Here is a 20,139-nt window from a genome sequence, read left to right on the forward strand (position 1 = left end):
CGGTGGAGTGAAGAGAGAAGAAATGATAGCTTGAATGGATGGAAAATTGGGAGGCAATTGAGGAAAATTGAACTGTGGGATTGTGGGATTAGGGAGATTTGGCATTGTTGGCAATTGTGGCACTGTTGTTGGTGTAGGAATATTGGGCATGGCCGGAATTTGCAACAGCCGGCGACCCTCTACACCCACTTCGATATTGCTCCAACCTGACATTAACACAACAAATAATGTACTAATCACTATCCATTTCCCATTAATCGCCATTGCTAATCAAATAGATTTAATTGATAAGCAGCTTCTTTTAAAGGTTCAAAGAGAGAGGTGATTTGCAGAGTCTTAATGGGTTCCTCTTATACTACCAAGGTTGCCCAACTTGGTGTTAAGTTTAGGCAAATGTAGTTGGGAAAATAGTTTTCTGTTTGGTTCAACTTTCTTGGGAATCTCGGTTGGAGAAGTAACCAGGAACTTTTTACCTGTTTGGTAAGTTTATGTGGAACCCAATTCAAGTTCCTTCAAGCTTTGCCTCCTCATGTAAGTTTTTCAAGAGATTAGGAATGTTAGCTGTGCTAACTCTTCCATCAATAATTTCTACATTACTTTACTCCGTTTTAGCGTTTAATAGAAAAGAAAAGAATAATATGATAGTGTTTAATTTGGTTTTTACTATAACTTAAGGCTTTAGAAATTTATTTATTATTATGTATTTTATATACATATATATCATCGGCTTAATTATTACGGGCATCACTTGTGAGGCAACAACCTGCTATCAATATAGTTATCAAATTATAACAAATTGGTGCAAATTATATAGCATATCGGTAAATTACCCAAGTGAATTACCTTCAAACAGTGAAAGTTGAAAACAGCAGCACATCACCCAGTTGAATTATTTCCCATGCGACACCAAGCATCATCAGATTCAGAACTCCTATCTGCGTAAAAACCATTATAGAAATATTCGAACCTCGTAGGAATTGGGTAGAGAATATCATCTAGTAATTTTACTAAATTTGACCGGATATCCAAATATAATTTCCGTGGGCTTTCAAATAATAGAAAATAAATTAAGGAGAATAAGAGAAACAACAGAGGTTCAACCTCCCTTACAATAGAAATTACCCCCCAACTAGCTCTTCCTAAACCATCTGACAACCGTCAGAACTACAGATATGCCAGGCTACAAAACTGCTTCCTCTCTAGTTTCCCTTTACTGATGATTCATCTCCTTAATTATGGTGGGTTTTTACAGAAGTATTTCAAAACCAGACCTGTCGATTCATTTGTCCTTCCACCCATTCTTCACTTGTACAGGATATTCCACATGATCAATCTGTTGTAAAGCAAATATTATGCCATTGATGGATCATTCAGTCTGAACTTAAATTTGAAACCAGACTGCCTTTTACTATGCTCTCTGCGGGCAACATCCTCAATTTTTTCTCACTATCACTTAGTTGCTGTTGCCGCAGAGTCTGATAAAATATTACTCACGTCTTCAAAATATGGCCAACTTTTTCGGATTTTCTTTACATTCTTGCTTTCCTGTTTGCACATAAAGAATGGGATTATCAGTAAGTCATATGATAAACAATACATGAAGAATTAAGGATGAGTCCCGCATGTATAACTAAAAAGGATTTAATCACCCATGTAACTAATACTCAAACATATGCATATATAGAGTTGGGGCTGTTGAGCGAAATGGTTTTAACAAATTCATCTTGGGTTGAAGTCCAAAAGGTTAATGTTACATCGGACCTATAGGAGGTCCTACAGCCATATTTACAGGATAAATTTACTGGAAAAACATATAGGTGTAGAACCCATAAAAGAAGCAGCAAAAGAAAGGAGTATGGCAGACAAAGCTTTGCAGTTGGGCAGGACGTGAGTTTCCAAAAGGAACAAGATTGATTTAAAATTCTTTAGGAATTTTTATCAAATATTTAGATTTAGATTAGGAAATTAGAACAAATTTGTATTATAATTTCTGGAATTGTAATAGGAATCTGAATTAATTCAATTAGCTTCCATATAAGTACACCTAGCATTATGAATAAAATTATCAACTACTGATTAAAACAGAATGCTCTAAAAGACCAGAGATGCTCTTAAACAAGCTTTGCCATAGACCAGCAAAGTTAAAAAACTGGGACGCAAGCATCTTGTTTCCAAATTTCTGGATGGGGTGCGGAAAGGACCATGTAAAAGCAGGAAAACTGTAAACATTTGCACATACACATGCAGCAGACCGACACTCACATTAGCATTTGCTCCTCCTGCAAACACTACACATATTTTAAAGCATAATGTGCCACCCATGCTTCACGCATGGCTTATAACGATAAAGAACAGACCTCATATTTCCGTACCAGAGATGCCCAGAGAGATTTGCATTGTCCTGGACTTCTATTTATCCCATCAGCCATCAAGCTAGCAGAAATTTCTTCCCAGAGGGCCATTCTACCTTTTACAACTTGAAATCTGGCATGCAATTCTCCACGCATTCTAATTAGCTGCTTAACCTCTTCAGGTTTCCATTTGTTCCCTTTTACACGCTTGGAAGACTTGGGCAGAGAATTTTCTGTTTTAGAGTCATCTCCACTGCTTTCACTACCATCTTCCTTGATCTCGGTGATATGGCCCCTGCTGTCAGCTTCTGATTCAACAGGTGATGGCGATTTGACGAAAGTTTTCCAGAAATCATCCGAATCCTCAGTCTTGGATGCAAGTCTTTCGGTGCTATCCAAACTAGAAACAGGAGTATCTTCCTCGGGTAGTAGTGTCCCATCCTCAGTGTCATCAACTGTGATAATAAAATATAATGAATGAAATGAAGAAAATCGTATAAAGCACATTCTCAAGAAAGTAAATTGTTATATGCATGCAAGAGATATATATGTGTTCTTCAACATCAACAGATACACATACAAGCAAATAAATGCAAGCAACTTCTCTCGCTATAATAGAAGGAATGAGAACGGGCAGATTTAGCAATCCACGCTTTGATTTGGGGGCATTAACAACTCAAGTCAAGCGATAACTGAGTGAAACATTATACAGCCCATTGGCAGTATAGAAGAGAAAGTACTGCCTATTGCAGCAAATCAATTTCCTTGGAATCAAATTTTTATTTTATTTTTTATTTTTATTTCTAAGGTTCAAGAAGTGAGATTTTCCTTACCTTTATTTTCTCTTTTCTTGAATCCAACAAATCAAATATCTGAAGAATCAAACGAAGTTTTAATATATTTTGATTTTTATTTTGAAGGCTTAAGAAGTGAGACTTCATTTGACTTTTTTTTTCTTTTCTTGAATCCAATTACTGGGGTTTGATTCTGGTTTTCGTTTTCTTTGGGATATACTTTTACTAATTTACCTCATTGCAATCATAATATCTGTGAAAGCAGCTCAAGTGATTAGCTATATAATCTTTATAAACCTAAAAACTGAGGCTTTATAGGTGTGGTATTGAGATTTCCATAGTATGAGGACAGAAATTCGTAGACAATTTTCCATTGCTTCCCCAATTTTATACTTTATACCTAATATAAATTCCCAGAAATCCTCCTTTTCATTCAACATTTCTCATATAAACTACCCAGAAATTCAGCGCGTAATCAAGAGATGGACGTGAAGGTGGAGGCAGGGAGAGAGAGATAACCTTCTAGATTATGCTCTGACTTCTCTCTTATATGACTACCTTCTGCTTGCATCTTGTTTGACAAGCTACTTTTTGGATGTTTCTCCACCACTTTCCTCAATGCTGATACCCCAAAACCAACATGTGAATCGCCAGATAGCCGCTCACTGAGATCATTCGAGAGAACAGCTGCAGGATTTTCTGTGGCAACGGTAATAACTTCAGGCCTTTTACCACTGTACTTCCTTACCATCTTCCTCAACACTTCGGACACAGTTCTTTCCATGTGGGCTAGAGGGCAATTCACAGGACAACTTGAAAGTGCAGCATGTGCAGCTCTGTAAATTGCATCTAAAAGCTTCCCTTTGTCAAGCCATAAGCAACGTGTAGTGATTCTTATTTTTCCTCTTAGTCTATTCTCCATCAGATCATCATTTTGAGGGCGTAAAATTTCCATGCTGTAATAGATTCATGTCAAGACACCTCATGCAGTTAACAGATGTCTACCTGAATTTAAAACAAGTAAGGACTGAAGACGTACCTGACCACTATAATGCCATCTGATGCAATTCTAAGTCTCTCCTCAATACAGAGTTCAGTTGATGTACCAAATGCTTTATCACCATCGCAATACATTAACTGCAATATTACAAGATGTCTCAATATCTTTCCAACTAAATAAATATATATTAGACAGATGAAAAACATTGATAATAACCAACCTGCAAACTCTCCTTTCCAAGGGAAATAAAACCATTAGACAGAACTCTCCTATTCCTCAAGTGTGAAACTCCAAGCATCTCTCCGTTCTTTATAACCTGAAAAAGTCAGATGCATTATGGACAATTAGTTTCTTATAATAGTGGACAATCTATGTTTTGGGAATTTACATACAGGTTCTTATTCTTTCTTGCAGACATGAACGTAAATAAGTCCCAAGCAACCATCTTAGTTGTGAGAATGATAAGTGAAGAAAGCTTTCCATGAGAGCAAACATAACTTCTATTGAACAAAACCTCGTTTGATAAAAAATCAGCATCATATTGCAGAAGTTAATAGGAAAAGAACAGCTAATTTACAGAGAATCATGCAGATAAGATGGACAATACAGGAAGTAGAAGTGGATTTCTAAAGAAGCAATCACACGATCCATAACATCTGATAACTCTTTCTTTCTCTCCCTCATATCTCATCCAGACATGTTGGTAGAGAGACTTACAGTAGTGTGTCGAATGCCAGTCGACTTTCCAAGTAGTTCATGCTCCTTCAGGAACAAGAGTTCTCCATGGATGGGAAGAAAATGTTGTGGCTTCACCAGTTTAAGTACTTCTTCCTTCAGAGAATGTGAGTCGTGATTAGATAACATCTTATAAAAGTGATCTAGTAAGGGAAGAAACCATTAAAAAATAAATAACTTAAAAACACGTTAACCATGAGTAAGGTCATAGCGTGGAGAAAGAAATCATCACAAAGTGAGAGTTGATACATTTTTGGTCCCTTTTTCCTCTTCCACTTTCTTATTCTCTTTATGAATTCATAGGCAGAAAACATCATTTTTCTTTTTTATCACGTATATTCTGTTGTGTCTTAGTCTCAGCATCTCTTAGGTTCAGGAGAATCTGCACAGTCGTAGGCTGAGCATCTTTGTATGACCACCATTTTTCTCCTTCCTGCTCGCACCCCACAGCGAGTGATAAGGAGGCCATGGTGATCTCTGGTTATAGAAAACAAAACTTTTGATGTTTTTGCAGGGAAGAAAGCTGAAGGTATTACAGTGACTGAAAATGGGAGCGGATTTAGGTTGACTATCATGTTTTGAGAGGAAAAAGTCGAGTGGCTGCTGGGTGCTCTGCAGGAATTTTATTGGATGAGAGGAGCAGAATTCTGGGGATGGAATACGCCAGGAAGAAACCACAATCTCTGGGTGGCCATAGGGGGAAACAACAGGGTAAGTTTTTTGTTATTACAGACAATAAAGGGGATGAATCGAGGTGCATCTTCATCCTAGAGGGCCCACAGGCAGGAGGGTGGAGGAGGATGATAGTGGCACTGGTTGAAATAGTGGGGAGGAAGTTTGATGTGCCTGGGAAACTAAAGGTGCTCAAACTGAGCACCAGAAGGAGCTTTGCCCAAAGGTGGTCCACAACACCACTTAGCATCCTGCAATGCCCAAGCTGTAAGGTGGAGCTGATATGAGGTCGGAGGTCAAGAGACAGAGGAACTTCACTATTATGGTGAAGGAGGGTAAGAGAGAGGGGAGTCGACAGGGAAGAAGAGACCCAAATTCAAGATAGATCAGGTGAAATTTAAATTTTAACAAAATGCAAAATTAGTAGCATCATTTTTGGGAAAATAGGGTTCCGAATGGGCCTCAACTTAAGGAGCCCAATAATAAGACAAGAGCTGGCAGAGGGTTGAAATTTAGCTCAGCCGAGAAAGGAAAATGGATTAAATAGAGTCCATTTTGGCCCTTAAGAGACTGTGACCCGTGAGGAAAAGAAAGTGCCTGACTCGTGTGTTGGAGAAAAGGCAAAGAATCCTAAATGGCGAGAGCAGGGGTAATGCAGTATTTCAAGACGGATTCTGATGATGAGGAAGGTCATAGATAAAGGGGAAGGTGCACTAACATAGGGGAGGAAGAAGAGACAAGGGAAGAAATTGCACTGGAAGTACAAAAAAGGGAGGTGTGTGCAAACTCATTGACATGGAAGTACAAAAAGAAAGTCTCCGATGAAGGGTGGCTGAGGTGAAGTTTGGAACATTCAATTAGCTTATGACATGATACTTGGTTGGAAGGTGGCATACTCAGAAAACATTGTCTCAGATCTATGTTATTGCTTGGAACAAAAATATCTCAATTCATAAATCATATCATGGTACTGGTGGGGGAGTGAGAGTGGAATATGTAGGTCACGAGAAACTTCAATGATTGGGAAGTTAGGGAGTATGAGGTTCTACTTCTCATCCTTGCTAGCGTTAGGGTTAGTAAGACTAGAGACCAACCAGTTTGGAGGCTCAATGATAAAGAGATTTCCTCTATTAGATCCTTCTATAATGACTTGATAAATAAAAAACAAAAGAGGCCACAGATACAGACTTTCCTTCCTGAAAAATCTGGCAGATTAATGCTATATCTAAAGTTGTTTTTTTCTTACATGGGAGGTGGGTAGACATTGCATTTTAACTCTGAACAAGCTGATTAGAAGGGGCATGATTTTGGTGAATGGTTGTTTTTTGATAAAAGGGAGATAAAATTGTGTAATCATATCCTTCTGTAGTGTCCTTTTGGGTATAAATTGTGTACCCTTACTTACGGTCTCTTGGTATTAATTACTTGATGATTGATTCAGTAAAAGAAGAAATTAGAGTGTGGAAAGGAATTGACAGTGTGAAGAAACATGTTAGCCTCGTCCCCTTACTACATTTTAGGTAGTGAGGAAAAAGATGACAAGAGAGCTTTTGAGGGCCTGGAAGGTGATTTTAATAGAGTTATGGGTCATCCTCTTTACTCATTTGAGGACTTTGGGGACTTAATTAACATTTTGTTTGATATGTAAATAGCATTGTACAGAGGTTTGTACCCTCTTGGTGCTGTGAATGAATCATACGTTTTTATTTTAAAAAAAAAGTTTTTTTTTTTCCTTTTGATATCTCTATCCTTCAAATCTTTAAGCTATTACTTTTCCATTTTCTTCACTAAACAAAACCTACGAGAAGGCATAAGATAACAGATACAGAAAAGGTAAGATGCAGAAAGACTAAATGAAATATTTTGGAGAGAATTGAAAGTTACCAGTTCTCCACGGTATCCATGACCAGATGTGTGCAGCATTTCATTCCTGCCCATCACTATAGTTGATCCTATATCTGATATGCGGTTTAGCATTTTCATCACTCGTGATTCATTACCAGGAATAACCTAGAAGGTAAAATACAAAAACAATATCATGACTCAGAATAAAAGAAATAACTAGTTGCTGCTTGGAATAAAAGCCTTGTGGAATATAAAATATTAAATCGTATACCATCCACAAAGATGAATACTCAATAAAATACATCTTTTCTTCTCCAAGAAGAAGAAAAGTCAGAAAAAGAAAAAAAAATTTCTTTAGAACATATAACAGCAAAAACAATTAATGATAATAATGATAATAGTAACAATAATAATAATAGTAATAATAATAGTAATCCTTGTTTGATAAGTTGTGACATGTTCCACTTATTGGGAGCCAAGTCTAATTTGATTAAAGATTTTTGGTTCCATTAAGGGATAAGGTCCACTAAAATCCCCACTGTCACAGCACAAATTAAATACATATGAGATAAATTGACAATTAATCTTGTTGATTAATGTTTGATTAAAGAATTGAGATTTCATTTGAAAAGAGGTATCTTCATTGAAAACCACTTCAATTATACAACTAAATGCATGTAAGATAACTGATGATTAGTTTTGTTAAACTAAAGTCATTTTCACAAGTAGATTATGATCTTAATATACTGTATTTGCCACCAAGATTGTGTTCATTGGATACTACGCATGCATAAAATTTCGACAAATGTTGTTTAATAATTATTCTTCTTCTTCCTCTTCATTAGATCACAAACAGTCCAAATATAAAGAGAATGATTACAAGAGTTAGACCCACAATTTAGAGAGAATCGTAATCTATTGAGTCTCCTAGGAAGGAAGAAAATTTACACCAGAAATTATGAGATCCGAGTATAAATCTAGATCCTAATGGCAGTATTGTTTGGGAGATTAATGTCTGCAGAAATTTGAATGACTGGGAAGTTCATGAGTTTGAGGATTTGTTGATGTTGTTGGTTTCTAATTCTGATGACCGGGCTGTGTGGAAGTTTGAAAAGAGTGGCATCTTTTCCGTCAAGTCATACTACCATCATTTGAATAGAAAAGAGAAAATGTTGAGATGTAACTTTTCTGCCAAGCAAATTTGGAAAACCAAGGCTCTACCCCGCATTGCCTTTTTTGCTTGGGAGGCTTGTTCGAAGAGGATTTTAACTATTGACAAGCTGAGAAATAGAGGAAGGGTGCTCATTAATGGTTGTTATTGTTGCTGAAATGCTGAGGAAACATGTAACCATCTCCTTTTGTGGTGTCCGATTGCTCATAGTCTTTAGAGCTTGGTTTATGGCCTTTTGGGTTTGGATTGGGTTATGGCTGGGTCCGTGGAGGGTGAAATCTGGGCGTAGGATGGTTTATATATAAAAAATAAGATTACTAACTTGATACCTTTGTCTGTTTTCTAGATCATTTGGAATGAAAGAAATAGTAAAACTTTTGATAGTGTTGAGAGAGTATTTCTAGTATAAAAGATAGGTGGCTTCATTATTTTAGGTTTATTTTACTTGATCATGACATTATCAGTGATGTACATTTCGAAAATATCATTGATACGCTAGCATGATCGTAAATCTTTTATAAACGGGCAGTACCCCCTTTTTTGGTCTCTTGTCAATATATATTATACATTTTTATCTCAAAAATAAATAAATAAATAAATCTAGATCCTAGATTTTCGGCTCCTACAATCTAAAAAGTAAATCTTCCTAGAATCAATTTTGTTTAGGACTTCTACAGGAAATAAATCTTCCTATAATCAAAATTATATAGAACTTCTCTCCCTCTCAAGCTAGCATAGATGTTAATCATGCCAAATTTGAAGCTCAGATCTTCAAAGTTCTTTTTCATCAGAGATTTGTCAAGATCTGTGTTTTCTGTTGACTTGTAGTGACGTGTACCACATGAATTACTTCTTGTGCTATTTTCTCTTTTATGAAATATCGGTCTATTATAACATACTTCGTACAATCACAAAGAACAAGATTGTCACCAATGCTTATGGCTGATAAATTACCTCAAAATAGCTTTATAGGAGTGGAATTTTCAATTCCTAGTTCTTTTAGTACATGATCAAGCCAGATACCTTCACACTGGAAATTCTTACACTCTTCATCGAATAATGAGGAAACAAGTTTTTGTAGATAACTAATGTTGGGATGTGCTAATCTATAGTGCCGTAATCTACTAGTATCATCTTGCCTTGTGAGAGAGGTAAAACTAGATAGTTGTTCCTGGATGTAATTGCGCTATGAGGATATAGAGTCCTAATGCAAAGAAGCACTGAATTCAAGGTCATATCTTTAGTTAGAGGTATTAAACCCTTTCCAATAACTTGAGCTGAAGTCCACAGAAATTTTTTCTAACAGGTACTCACGGCAGGGAATATATGTAGTGAAGATTCTACAATCACCTGTCATATGATCTGAAGCACCAGAAACGAGATCCAAGTGTTGTCCAATTTATTTCTTGAGGTTACAGCATTTACAAAATTACTTGAGTAAGCCATTGACCCAGTACCATCCGCTTGGCAGCTTATTTGATAAGGATTGATTAACTTCTGCAATAACTTCATCTATCCTTTATTAAACAGCATCGATTCAGGTGTAGTGGAGTCTTCTCTTGCAACTACAAATCCATTTACTTCCTTGCTGTTTGAGTTCCTTGAGGGTCTCCAAGCTGCTGGTTTCACGTGAAGTTTCCAGCAAATTTCCCTTGAATGCGCTGGTTTTCAACAATAATCACACCAAGGTCTTTCCTTTTTCTGTTCACTCTCTCCCTGGCTTATTCAGCTACTTTGGCAGAAAGTCCGAAACTTTCTGGAGTTTACAGTGAATTGAGGTTGCAAAGCATGACTTTCTTTCTGTTTTCCTCCACGTGCTCCACAGAGAAAGCCTCGGTGGACACTAGGTAAGGGTTTTTGAACCCAAAAGTTCTCCCTCGCACATTGTGTAGCTCTTTGTTGAAGCCGAGCATAAATTTACAAAGTCTTCTCCTTTCCATGATTCTTTTGTACCTCAAGCCATCTTCAGGACAATTCCACTGATGCTTTTCAAGCATGTTGAGTTGCTGTCAATTGCAAGTTAAAAGATTTTGAAGTAGTGAGTTACACGTAAATCTCCTTACTGTAAGTCATGGAATGCGCTTTCCACGGCCAATAGTTCGAATGTGTTATGGACTTTGGAATAAATTTCTTTTGCTACATCCCAAATCTCTTTGGCCAATCCAAATAGAAGAAAGTTCTCCCAATTTCGATTGTCATCTAGTTGATAAGCCAGGACATCACCACGTTGCTTTCAGATTTCCAAGCTCTATATTTGGGTCTCATTTCGGTGGAGGAACTGCACTACCTGTGAGGTAATCGTCCTTCCCTATTTCACATATGAACATCATTATGAATTATGACTATGGAAGGTAATTCTGACCATTGAGTTTATGACCAGTGATGGACAGTGCCAGGATATCAATTCCTCCGTTAATTGCTACTAGAGAGTTTACAGGGATGGTCATGACTCTAGATCTTGCAGAGTGTGGGCTTGCTGTTCCATATTTTGCATGTTATGACCAAGATATAAGTGGTTCAGAGACAACTCTGATACCTTGTTGTTTGATAATTCTTTTTTTCCCTCTTTATTAGATCACCAATATTCCAAGTATATAGAGAAGGATTACAAGAGTTATAAACCTATGATTTAGGAGAGCACCCTAGTCAATTGAGTCTACTAGGAAGGAAGAAGATTTACACCAGAAATAATGGGCTCCTACATTCTATTGAGTCTCCAAGGAGAGAATCCTAATCCAGATCCTCGATTTCGGCTCCGACACGCCAAGAATTAAATCTTCCCAGAAGCAATCATGTTTAGGACATCTGCAGGAAGTAAATCTTCCTAGAATCAATCTTGTTTAGGACTTCCACAAAAAATAATGATTTTTTTAAAATAATTCCACAAAAAATAATGATAACAAACATCGTATATTGTCAAATCTATTTTTCCCTTCTAAACAAATAGTAATAATAATAAACGTTATACAAACAATATTTTTATGCATTTTCACCAGGTATATAAATAAAATTCGCAAGCAAACTTCTAAACTCCAGCACTTGCGTGCAGCATTCATGATGCTTAGCTCAAAAGATGGGCTTTTAAATATATACTAACACTGATGATTATATCTACATTCACACATATACACAAATATCTAACATTTATAGTCCATCTTAATTACTTCAAGTTTACTTCTTCTTTTTAACAAAAATCTCTAACTTAGACTAACTTACAAAATACTCTAGCAAAAACCATAAATTCTGCAGCCAAGTCTATCAGCATGACAAGTAGCATTGATTAAAAAGTTTAGAATTTAGTTAATTAGATAATGGTGGCATCATTTTGGTATCTAAACTCGCATAATTAGTAACCACCATTACCTTTATGTTTTAAAATAATAATAAAAATTGAAATGCATGGAACCGACTGTAAAATGCTAATAAAAAAGAGGAAAAGCAGCAGCATGTTTGGACGTTCAAACATCAAGAAATTTGCTAATTGTGTACCAAAGAATATAAGGGTGCTTCTTTTGGGTCGAAAAGAGGCCCATTAGGCTCAAGGATTAAACAGCAGCAGCTAAAAATCCCACCATTGTTATCCTTTCCAAGTCTGAGCAGGGCTAGATCCCAAATCTTTATACGTCATAAGTGATTTTACCAACTAAGCTAGCTGAAACAAACCATGCTATGATAATTTGAATAAATAACACTTCATTGGGATGTATCTGTGTGTTTATGTAGGCATATGTATGTGTATGTACACGTGTCTAGATATTGAGAATACACTTTGATGGTAGATGATCCACTAAATATAAAATCCTTAGAGAATGCTAATGATTGCAATGTATGTGTGTGTGTGTACTTATAGATAATGTATTTTATGTAGGTCTAGTCAAAAAATGCGTACTTTTATGTATTCTACAATTTTTTATGAGATAAACTTTTATGTATTCTACAATAGTATCCACTATATAAAAGGAAAGAATGACACACTGCAAGAAGAATAATTCAGAATTGAAGATGATTAAAAAAGTTTGAAAACCACAAATTACCTTCCAAGTACATTTTTTCTTTTCCAAATAAAAAGGGACTACAAGGCTGGCTATGATAAGCATCATTCGCTGAGGCAAAGATATTAACTTAATTTGATCAGATATCCAGTTCAGTTAAGATGTCAGACCACATGTTTTAGAGTAATTATCAGAAACCAATACATAAACTATAATATTATTCACTGAGTCACGAATATTAACTAAATTTGATCAGATATCCAGTTCAATTAAGATCTTAAAGAACATATGTTTTAGAGTTATTATCAGAAACCAATACATAAACTATAATGCCATTACCTTTGCTGAGTAGAGAATTATATCTTCCTTGGTCAGTTTGAAAGAATGACTACTTCCATATGATGCAAGATTCAAGGCAGCACGTGGTTCTGCCTGACACAGCAGTATGGGTCGTCACATGCCAGTCATATAAAATAAATAAATAACTATAATCAGTGAGCCATGCAGTCACTGAGATCTGTAAGATAACATACTTGTGATCCAGTAGTCACAATCAGTAAATCCTTTGGAGCGTAGGCATCAATATCTTCCACTTTCACCTAAATAATAATGAAAATGACCATGAACAGAAGATAAAATCAGACTACGTAACACTTTCTCATAAACAAGTTGTATAAGTGTCTTAAACTCCTTGGTTATAATTCTATGATTAACACTCAGCTAGTATATAAATGTGCTTATCCCAGATAACTGAAACCAAGAATTTAGACATAATTGAGCTAGGGAGTTCCTGACATCAAACAACCTGAGCTAGACTCGCCTGAACATCAAGACTTTCAAGAAGAACAAGCTGTGGGAAAAACATATTAAACATGGTGCGAATGCAGAGCCTACAAAGTGTCAAGTTTATGCCGATAGATGTGACCAACATGTCAATCCTTTCCCGACATTTAACACGCAGATTTTCCAATTGCCATGAAGCACCTAGAACTTCTAACTCCTTTGTTTGATCGAAAGAACTTCTGACTTCTCAAACAAAAATTTCCCCTAAAAGCATAAACATCGTGTGTCTACAAACAATTCTTTACAACAGATGCGACATAGACATAGAAGTCCATGGGACAAAGAGTTCAAAGATACTATTACCAGAGTTGATGGATCAATTGGTGCCTTTCCATCCTTCCAAGCAGCATCTAGATATGTCCTTAAGGACATGCCAACGAATACCTATAGCAATAACCAGAATTCCTCAACCTTAAGAAACAACCGCTTTCAAACTTTTTGAACTCAAAGCAGTTCATTACTAGGTAAATGGAAAAACAGTACAAAAACAAAGAAGACATACCAACTTTCTACCGGTTAAATCAGCAGCAGCTTTTACACTTCCAAGGCGATGTATATTTGATGCAAACTGAGTAGTAATAACCCTTCCTTTAGCAGCTGAAATACGCCTCAATAACGAATCTGCTACCACTGTTTCACTAATTGTTCTTCCGGGTGACATTACATTTGTTGAGTCACTCATCATCTGAAAACAAATTGACATCAATTAGATTCAAGTTTATTCAACCCTTCAAGAATGGTAGACTTAAAATATTTTTACTGCATATTGCAGTCAGATCAGACAAGTGCATAAGATTTTTTCTTTCATTAGAAAGAGTGTATAGGTGCCCAAGGATACTGATCTCTTCATTGATAAAAAGGTAAATATCTCTCTATAGTGAGAGAAAATTACTTCATAAAGAACAACAGAACCAAGAATTACTAATCTCTAAAGAAATTTAACAGCATAAACAAAGAATAAAGATACATCACATGCCATCGAAATTTAACAGCATAAACAAAGAATAAAGATACATCACATGTCCCTTTAACCTCAAAATGCAATCCAAGAAATACTTTTTTTCCAAATAACTTACCAATTTCCAGGAATAATTATAGGAGAATATTCTTCAATTTTAATTCAGAAAATCTTTCCAAGAACGAGGCCAGACAACCATCTTTACCCAAAATAGCAGGTTCATTGTGTACTGTGGTAGTATGTTACTGGAAACACAGCCAAAGCTAAGAATACTAGAGATAGGACATTCCTCTTTTAAATTTAATTTTAAGCATATCAAATCAGAGCCATATATTTTCTATCTTGGCCAATAATCACTTTTGAACTCCCACACCTTGCCCAAGGGTAAACCAGATGAATTTGCTTAACATATACCTTCAACAGTAAAAAAGTTTACGGTTTGATAAAAAACATTTACCAATGTTACTCCTTCTTTTGAGAGTTCCTCCAGAGCTTGACGGTCAAACACTTTCCCATCTAATGGTGATTCATCAATCTGTTACATATTAACCGCTTATGCAGCTTGAATTACAGTAATGAATTGTTTTAAGAAAACCTATGGATAAGAATGACATACCTTCCAGTCCCCGGTATGAAGAATTGTACCGTCAGCACAGCGAAGAACTAATCCGCAACAATCAGGAATAGAATGTGTTACAGTGATAGGCTCTACCTCAAATGGTCCAGCCATAAACTTCCTCCTTGTTTTAAATATGTTAAGTCTAGATGGAACAAAGATCCCATTCTCCTTCAAACGCTTTTTAATAAGCTGTTAAAATAAGAAAAAATGCATCAACCTTACAAGCTAGAAAAATCACAAGCAGAAGCTTGATATGCTTAATAAATGCAACAGAAAGAATACAACAATCGGATAGTATGAACACAGATCAGCCAATACAGAGATTACAATCGAGTAGAGCATTTGAAGTCAATAAAGTTTGTAACAGTTGGGACCTACTTTTATATTTGTTACATTAGGACCCTTCAGGAACTTAAGTATTGGCTGAGATATAACAGCTGGCAAGGGATGCAGATTTTATAACCAATTTGGTTTTGAAGGCCATAAAGTAAATTGTTTTTGGGAGCACAAGTTAACACCATAAATATGACAAGTACCTCCATTGTAAAGGATGACGCGTATATTGGTGTATGGGAATCTAAAGCTGGGATCACCTGCTCATAAAGAAATAAGTAAAAAATAAGAATGAATGTTTACAAAAGAGCAGTAGCAACAGAAGAAAGAAACGAAGATCTGAAACAATTAAATGATGCAACTCAATTGGCTTTCCAGAAAATTACTCAATTCACATTCACCAAATTTTCACCAGGCCAGGAGTCACCCATTAAATGCAACTCAATTGGCTTTCCAGAAAATTACTCAATTCACAGTTACCAAATTTTCACCAGGCCAGGGGTCACCCATTAAATACAAAGTATATAGCAAGTGCCATCAACCACAAGATATCTGCAAATATACCAATTTACTTCACCATACTGTGAGAACTGCCATCTCTGCATCTAAATTTACTGTAGACAATGAGGTACCAGAAGCCCGGACAGTTCAATATGGATGCTTGCGAACAGTGCTAATGAGATAAATTTATCAGACAAGTCCAAGTAGTTAATCTGTCAATATCAGAATCAAATTGGCACCTCAAAGTAGAAGGAAACTTTACCCAAGGCAACGCACCAATGTGATCTTCATGTCCATGTGTTATGATAACAGCTTCAATTTTGTGGCTCCATCGCTTGATAAATGTAGTATCTGGTATTATTTTTTGGACTCCAAGCTCATCATAGCTGAAAAACGTCAGACAACTCATGCGAGGTCAAAACATAAGATAAGAAGGGTGGAAGCTGAACTAGCAAAACTTTCAGCAAGAAATGGTATAGGTACTGTGGAGTGCAAAAGGAGAACATTGACTTTCAGTGTTTCCCACATTCTGTAAGAGCTAGCAAGAGAAAGAGAGGGGGGGAGAGGGGGAGATTTTCTTTGATAGCGCCACACAGAAGGGAATCATGTTTGATCAATGTGATCATATAAAACAATTATTTAAATAACTTATCTACATCAAACTGATAATTAGAATATAATCTATGACACCAGAACCAGTGGATTGAAGGAACCTTCAGACAGATTAATCTCCCCGTAACTCAAAATTAAATACATCAATTAGACTTACTCAGGAAACATGACACCAGCATCAATTAGAATATATCGATCATAGTTTCCAACCAGCATGCAATTCATCCCAATTTCACCAAGGCCACCAATTGGAAGAACGCGAAGTGGAGGACCACTAGAACCTTCATAAAATTGTTCTAGCTTGCGTTTAACAGAATCCTCCATGCTTTTCCCAGCACCTTCCAGTCTACCTGATCTTTTACGAGGCACTTTAGATGTGTGTGTACCTAAATTTTGATAACAAACAGTAAGTATCTCCTCGAATCTCTAAAATCAATAACTAAACTATTATCATGAGAGTTGCCAGGAAGAAAAAGGGGGTCTATGTAAATAACAGTTTAAGTTCGAATCGTAGAGCGAAGCGACAAATAAAAATCATCAAGAATTAATAAGCCCGAGAAAATTATATACAATATTTGTTGTGGAATGATGCTAAGATAGACCCTCAACGGTCAGTTAGATGTTATATATCCCCTTACTCAGTTCCCAACAAAACCAAAAACTACAACTCGGTAGAATCCAGCTATTTGAATAAGGCTAGCATTGTTACTTTACAGAAGAGATTAGTTCTGCTCTACTACCTCAAATCCACGGCTCGATTGCACCAAAACGACCAGTAACAGAACCACAGTACAAATATTTTACTAGGAGAAGCTAGAAATTCCAGAGCTCATCAAGCAAAACAACATAGAATCTCATCCTCACTATTTCCTCATTTCCCTTTATGTTTATTTAACTATTAAACAAACAACCAACCACTAAAGAAACCAATTAAACAAAAGCAGATGCAGCAAAAAGGCTCGTATAACATGCCTAAGGTAGTAGAAGAGCTAACAGAGCACAAAATTGAACGCTTCCTGGGACTTGGCCGACACGTAAAACCATATGGACACAGCGAGAGAGCACTAAAGGCAGCCATATTTGGTGACACAGCTGGTCTACGAGAGTCTATGTAAAAACAATAGGAGAGGGATAAACTCTTCAAATGCCCAAACTGCAAACGCCGAGATGAAAACTAGTCCAAAATGGGAGAAATGTTAACCCTGGAAATGTGCGTTTTGAGTAGGGTTTATGGATAGGGAGGACTGAAGTTGGAGCGGGAAACCGAGGGAGCGGAACAGGATTTATGTAAGGCGGAGAAATATCTCTCATCATTTTTAGAACGAGACAAAGGATTGGCACGTGTCTGCCAAAGCTGCCAATTCGCACGTGTGGTTTTTAAGCAAAATCATTCGTCACTGACGAGTACAGTGTGTCTAGTGGCTGGTTGCCCGATCTGCTGGTGGGCCTGGCCCAATTCAATTATCAGTTCGATCATATATTCTGAGTACGACCAATTTTCTATTAAATTTCAAGTTATCTAATTTTAAATTCTTGTGCCAAATTTAATATGTATAATTAAAACACAAGTTTAATATGGCCAAAGTTTTATGAAGTCAAAATAAATATTAACACATTAGGATTTTGTTGGGTAAAAGGCATCGTCAGTTATGAAAAAGTGTAATATTTCATTAAAAATAAAAATATTTGTCTAATTTTAAAATAATTTATTCATTGATAGGATTTAAGCTGCTAAAATAGCCCTCAATCTGTAAGTCTATGGACAGACAATTATTTTGTGCATCAAATATATGTTACCGTGGAATCTCTTTAATATTGTTGAAAGAAAAAAATATATATATAATGCCTGTTATAGTTAATAAAATCATTCATCATTGACAATAAATAAAACACTTGGGTGTAGAAATTAGGTTCGAGATAATTAAATTATAATAATAACTTAAATTAGAAAAAAAAAATTATTTTAATTTTTAATTAAATCTTTTTAAAAAATTGTGTTTTAAATATGTTTTAAAATATTTTTAAAAATCAAGATTAAATTAAAAATAAGAAAAATTTTATTTAAAAAAAATTAAAAAATTCGGATAAAAGTGAAAATAACATGAATTCAGTCATGTGAACTACCATGTCAGTAGTGTGGCCAGTCGTAGCACACCGCGTGGCGGACACGCGGACACACGTCCACTCGAGAAGTTATGCGTGCGATCTGTATGTCAACAAATCCGACGGCTCAGATCCCCTCCAGCGCGAGTGGACGATCGAGATTGATTATCAAATAGGCTCGATCGAATGGCTTGCATGTCACAGATCGGATGGTCCAGGATTATTTTCCTTTCAGGCGAGATAGAACGATCATCGGTGCTGCACATGTCTCTCCACGGACGGTTCAAATTAACGCGAAGAGGGTATTTAAACCTCTATTCTCATAAAACTCTAACCATAGCCGCAACATACCTCGTTGGAGAAGAAGAAAAGGGGTGGCCGGAGGAAAAGTCGATCGTTGTTGCTGCCACACCAGAGCCACCGCCGACACTGGAGATGTCAATTTTTTTCCTCTTTCATTTCGAAATTCGATTCTAAGCATTCCTACACCCATATCGACGTCGAAAAGCCAAAAAAGAAGTAAAAAATGTAGGGCAGAGTACAGTCGAACTGTCGCACCCGCGACCTAAAATCGCTTTGATAAGCCCGTTTCCGCTTCCTGTTTCCTTCCATTTTTTGACCACTAAATTCCTAACCCTCTTCTGGTGAAGCACGACCGAAGAAAATCCTTGGCTGCGAGAGAGGAACGACGGAGCCGCTGCACCAAAAAATCATCCCACTAGTAAGTTTCAATTTTTTCTTTTTTTTTTTCAAGTCACCTAACCTCGAATTTTGCAAGTTTTCGCACAAAATCGATCGAAACTAGCCAAACTGAGAGGAGACGTCGCCGTGTCAAAATCCTAAACCGATCAAAAAATTTAAAAATCCTTATTTTTGACTTTTTAGGGTATTATACGTGACGCGTGTTTTTAGTTTTTGCAGAAAAAATTCAAAAAATCTGAAAACCGCCAAGAAGTGCAGTGAAAAAAATGGTATTTCGAACACCAACCCAATGTAAGAATATCTCACATTTTCTCTCATTACGGTTAATTAAAGTTTAATAAATAATAAATGGTAAAATTTGTGAATATTAAAAACTCTTAATTAATTAAATACAGGTCACTGATGAAGCTGATAACTGATCAGTACGAAATTATTTATTTTATTTATATTGTTCATTTATTGTTAGACTACTATTGTTGCTTACCTAATGTACTTTAATTCATAAGTTTATGTATTTTCTCGTTTATTAATTACTTAACCATATATTCCTATATGTTGATTGTTTTAAAATAAATGACCTGATCACGTTTTTCTTAGTTTTTAAAGTATCAATTTTTATTGTCTATTTAATTGTCGTTTTACTGTTCTATAAATATGTGATAAGATAGTTGTGTGTAATTTGTTAATGATTGACGATGTAAACATCCATACAAAAGGTTTATCGGGTATCATAGAAAATGATGTACATACCATGTATATAGTGCAAATCCTACCGTAAATATTAGGTCAGTCGAACGCGGCTGAGTAGTCCCATTCTGGAAGAGGTTAGGAAGTACTTGTTAACCCTCATACCGGACGGAGTATCAAGGCAGTGGTATGTTGGCTTCTATTATCAGACGGGATATGAA

The 20,139-nt window shown here is 36.2% G+C and overlaps 1 protein-coding gene across 4 annotated transcripts; it reads right to left on the reverse strand.

Annotated features, from left to right (window-relative positions):
• Positions 1-982: 982 nt before the first annotated feature.
• Positions 983-17,715, reverse strand: EMB2746 (RNA-metabolising metallo-beta-lactamase family protein). Of its 4 annotated transcripts, none has more exons than XM_088211953.1 (17): positions 17,399-17,715; positions 16,584-16,812; positions 16,077-16,200; positions 15,517-15,573; positions 14,978-15,169; positions 14,819-14,896; positions 13,906-14,088; positions 13,707-13,787; positions 13,094-13,159; positions 12,900-12,992; positions 7,437-7,562; positions 4,863-4,976; positions 4,366-4,461; positions 4,185-4,282; positions 3,665-4,101; positions 2,373-2,806; positions 983-1,545 (listed from the first exon to the last, which is right to left on the reverse strand). In XM_088211953.1, exons 1-17 carry the CDS (start codon positions 17,502-17,504, stop codon positions 1,450-1,452), a joined length of 2,610 nt encoding a protein of 869 aa, XP_088068079.1. In that variant the 5' UTR covers positions 17,505-17,715; the 3' UTR covers positions 983-1,449. The 4 variants fall into 4 exon arrangements, with proteins under 4 accessions (XP_088068079.1, XP_088068078.1, XP_088068080.1 ...); XM_088211952.1 differs by having other exon boundaries at positions 2,358-2,806; XM_088211954.1 differs by lacking the exon at positions 17,399-17,715 and having other exon boundaries at positions 2,358-2,806; positions 16,091-16,200; positions 16,584-16,725.
• Between the last annotated feature and the right edge of the window lie 2,424 nt (positions 17,716-20,139).

The sequence above is a fragment of the Carica papaya genome, chromosome 9 (genome assembly GCF_054855325.1).
Source record: "Carica papaya isolate Zhongbai chromosome 9, ASM5485532v1, whole genome shotgun sequence".
Lineage (NCBI taxonomy): Eukaryota > Viridiplantae > Streptophyta > Magnoliopsida > Brassicales > Caricaceae > Carica > Carica papaya.

What these genes read in the sequence shown, in the direction of transcription:
- EMB2746 (XM_088211952.1), bottom strand. Translation starts at nt 17,504, where the DNA reads ATGGCTGCCTTTAGTGCTCTCTCGCTGTGTCCATATGGTTTTACGTGT. An exon ending in TTCATACCGGGGACTGGAAG is followed by an intron (nt 14,897 to 14,977) that starts GTATGTCATTCT and finishes AATATGTAACAG; the next exon opens with ATTGATGAATCACCATTAGA. An exon ending in GTCAGAGCATAATCTAGAAG is followed by an intron (nt 2,807 to 3,664) that starts GTTATCTCTCTC and finishes TTATTATCACAG; the next exon opens with TTGATGACACTGAGGATGGG.